Here is a 3783-nt window from a genome sequence, read left to right on the forward strand (position 1 = left end):
TTTTGAATGGGGTTCGGATTGATTATATTTATAACAAGCTGGGCATGATTAACATCTATGCTCCATCTTGAGGGGGAGTGTTGTAGATAATCATACAAAATCTTACAGATAGTGTATGATTAAGTGTATAAATCTATAATAGAATATTAAGATTGTAATCAATATATATTAAGATCAAATCTGTAAAATAGGAAGTTGAATTATTCATTTCCTAGATTAGATTATTTGTTTCCTAGATTAGTTCTTTATTTTCCTATATATTGATGTATAATTTATCAATACAAATAATAAGAATTACAATTAGTTCTCTGTTTTTCACAAATGTAAATAAAGATAGTATATAACATCGCTGTTCTACATACCTGTAGCAACATATTCAGGTGCTGCATAACCATGAGTACCCATAACTTGCGTGGAAACATGAGTTCTATCACCAGTGGGGCCTGCCTTGGCCAAACCAAAATCAGAAAGTTTTGCATTAAATTCCTGCATCCCAAATGCATTGTTATCGCCAGTAATGTGCATAAATCTAATGCCATCACATTATTTACGCAAACTACAGGCAAAGCAACAATAAATTATCCGTTTTAATAAGCATACCGCATCAAGTAGAATATTAGAAGCCTTAAAATCACGATATATAACTTGTGATTTTGCATCATGAAGGAAAGAGAGCCCTCTGGCAGCACCTATGGCCACTTTTATCCTTACTGTCCAAGAAAGCGGCTGGAGTCCTCCTGAAAAAAAAAAAAACATTAAAGGTTAGATCAAGGAGCTTTATAACATCCCAACATTTCATTCCTGAGCTGGTTTTAAGGGAGAATAGCTTTTGTAGAACCTATATTCATGCAAATATAAGCTTTTGTGGAACTTATATTCATGCAAATATAAGCTTTGTAGAACCTCTATTCATGCAAATATAAGCAAGAAAACTCAATAGAAAAATGGAACAGCAGATCCTAGCATAGGGTATGGGCAGTGGAATTGTAACTGAGTAAAGCCATATATTTAGTCATTATTTTAATTCCTATGGTCTAATCAATGTCATCCACAGTTTTCAAAATTCAGATGCATCTCAGATATCTGTATTGAGAAGACAAGCGTGCAAATCTTAAAGCAAACTGAAGCAAATAAGGACATCCAAAAGGTCAAGGATAATCTTGTGCCATTTTGCAAATTGATCCTTCTTTTCTCTCTACACTGTTTTAACAGGGTAATTTTTCCCTTGGTTATGCCTCTTGTATAAATTCATTCCACAAGTAAAAGGAAGATGAAAGTAGCATGAATGACAATAAATACTAAATTTCCACCTTAACCTGTATCTTCTTGCCAAAATGACAGTAATAGAAATTTTTGGTTCTACATTTTTGCTATTTTTTTCATTAGAGTAAACAACTTAATTTAGCCACATAAATTTTATAGAACAGTAGTCAATTTTCCTGCAAGAAGAACTGCAGAGTAGGAAAGGTCTTTTATTGCTTGTATTTTGGTTCCTTGGCAACTTGAGCATAAGGTTTATAGCCATTAAGTAAAACAAATGACCTGTATGGAATAGTGTACAGCAATTTTTCAACATCGTAGAAGGCATTACTTACTTCTGAACAAATGATTTTCGAGGCTCCCTTTGGGCATGAATTCATAGACCAAAAGGCGATTCTCACCCTCCAAGCAATATCCAATTAATTTAACCAGATTTGGATGATGAAGCTGTCCAAGGTAATTAACTTCTGTCTGAAACAAATTGGGAAGCAAAAAATTGTAAGGAAGAGCAGAAAATATCACATAAAAAATAAAAAAGAGAAAAACTTACCAACCACTCCTTGTGGCCTTGGAAACCTTCCGGTTTAAGCTTCTTGACAGCAACAACCATTCCTGATCCAGGCTTAGCAGGTGAAAGTGTGTGCTCATCTATCCATCCTTTAAAAACATAACCAAATCCACCTTCACCAAGAAGACTGTCAGGACGAAAGTTTCTGGTAGCATTCTTGAGCTCATTGAATGTAAAGGCTTTCAAATTTGGGGAAGACAATATTTCACCCTCAGACCTTGGTGTAGGAAGACAGTCAGAATGGCCTTTTTCACTGCAAGATGGGATGGTTAGAGTGGAAGGAGTAGAAGAACGGCTGAATTTACTGGAAATCCTTGAGGCTCCTGATTCCAGAAGAGAAACTTAAGTTCCAGATTTTCAAATAATGGGCTAACAACAAAAGAAGGCTGTTTCTAACATGACAGTTGTCCAAATCAAAATCTATATAGCACTAAGGGTCTATCTTAGATAGTGTTATGTGTTTCACAAACCCTTCGCCCTCAAAGGCGCAATTTTGAACATGACTAAAATGAAAGATGTATTACATCAAAATTAAGTATAGATTATTTGAATGTCACTCTCCAATTAGGTAAAAAGCCAACCTAACTGACAAGCTGTTAAATATCAAGCTTCTCCTCACTACTCATTTTGATAAATAAGACACAAAATATTACAGATTATATGCAGTACTCCAAACCCCTCTACTTTTCTCAAGTTTCGTGGACTTCACTATTGCTACACAGGAATTATTTTCCAGCCAAACCTTGCTTCTACAGATTTTTGTTTGCTAATATTTTGGGGGGGAAAGTCCTCAGGCGTCTTATTTATGGCTATGCATCCAAGCAACACCTTCCCTTTCATCTGAGAGGTCGAAATATAACCCAAAGGAATGAGAGAAGGCTACTGGCCTTTCCAAAATCTAAAAAATGTAACTTGTCACGGCTGATTCAAAAAGAGACAGTTGTTAACCCCGAAAGCAAGTCCTATGTGCTTCTTTCTTTCCCAGTATGTTAAGCATAAACTGAAACAATTGACAGTTCAGAAACTGGCAGCCATAAACTTAAATAAAGTATCATTACCCCGGCACAGATCATTTCCTATTCGTTAATTGAAGCCAAAAACAAAAAGCAAGCATCAGAGCTTAAGAATAAACAGTCAAACACCTTTTTCTTTATTTAATTTAAAACAATGAACCCAATTGCAAAGTAAAAGCTCTTTAAAAAACCATATCATAAAAAATTGAATCAAACAATGAGCAAAAACTATGTAGATCTATCTATACACTAATTCAACACCGAGCTTCAAAGAATGTGAAGGAAAATTAAATAAACATCATAATCTTCTTAGTCTCTGTAAAGAACCGAAATTTCACAAAGAACCCGCCTCAACAGTAATTATTTACACCTAAACATTGATGGTCGAAAAACAAAATGGAAAGAGAGTATCTTCATACATAGCTTCACCAGAATTTGATTCTACAAACACTACCAAAACCAAACGACTGTATACATATAAGTTAAAACAATTCATTTACTGATAGAAATCACAGCAAACACAAAAAAAAAAAAAACAAAAACAAAGCCAAAGCCAAAGCCAAAGAGAAAGAGAAATTAGTATTATAAAGCCATGACAACACAAACCCATAAAAAATATTAAAATAAAAGAACTAAAGAGAAAACATAACTAATAAAAAGAAAGAGAAGTACCAGAAGTAGGCTGAGGGCTCTGGGTGGAATCTACTCTAGCTGAAGAACGTAAACAGTTGCCCATAACTTAACTAACTAACTAATATTATAAAATAAAATAAAAATTTGCTAGTTCTGGTGATATTAACTAATCAAAGAAGTTATGATAATAAGTGAAGTCCTCGAAGAAGTAGAAACGAATTTGGATTGAGAAAGGAAAAGAAAAAGTATAGTTTGGAGGGTCAAGTGGGAGCCTTACACAAGAAAAATGAAGACAAGTATATATGGATG

General features: G+C 34.2%; 1 protein-coding gene across 1 annotated transcript; it reads right to left on the reverse strand.

Annotated features, from left to right (window-relative positions):
• Positions 1-300: 300 nt before the first annotated feature.
• Positions 301-3577, reverse strand: LOC116124541 (probable serine/threonine-protein kinase PBL3). The gene is made up of 6 exons (XM_031410265.1): positions 3514-3577; positions 1811-2151; positions 1596-1731; positions 601-737; positions 363-486; positions 301-308 (listed from the first exon to the last, which is right to left on the reverse strand). The coding sequence occupies exons 1-6, from the start codon at positions 3575-3577 to the stop codon at positions 301-303; spliced, it is 810 nt and encodes a 269-aa protein (XP_031266125.1).
• Between the last annotated feature and the right edge of the window lie 206 nt (positions 3578-3783).

Source organism: Pistacia vera, unplaced genomic scaffold, assembly GCF_008641045.1.
Source record: "Pistacia vera cultivar Batoury unplaced genomic scaffold, PisVer_v2 Contig153, whole genome shotgun sequence".
Taxonomy (NCBI): Eukaryota; Viridiplantae; Streptophyta; class Magnoliopsida; order Sapindales; family Anacardiaceae; genus Pistacia; species Pistacia vera.

What these genes read in the sequence shown, in the direction of transcription:
- LOC116124541 (XM_031410265.1), bottom strand. Translation starts at nt 3,577, where the DNA reads ATGGGCAACTGTTTACGTTCTTCAGCTAGAGTAGATTCCACCCAGAGC. An exon ending in GAGCCCTCAGCCTACTTCTG is followed by an intron (nt 2,152 to 3,513) that starts GTACTTCTCTTT and finishes TTCTGGAATCAG; the next exon opens with GAGCCTCAAGGATTTCCAGT. An exon ending in CTAATATTCTACTTGATGCG is followed by an intron (nt 487 to 600) that starts GTATGCTTATTA and finishes TTTGGGATGCAG; the next exon opens with GAATTTAATGCAAAACTTTC.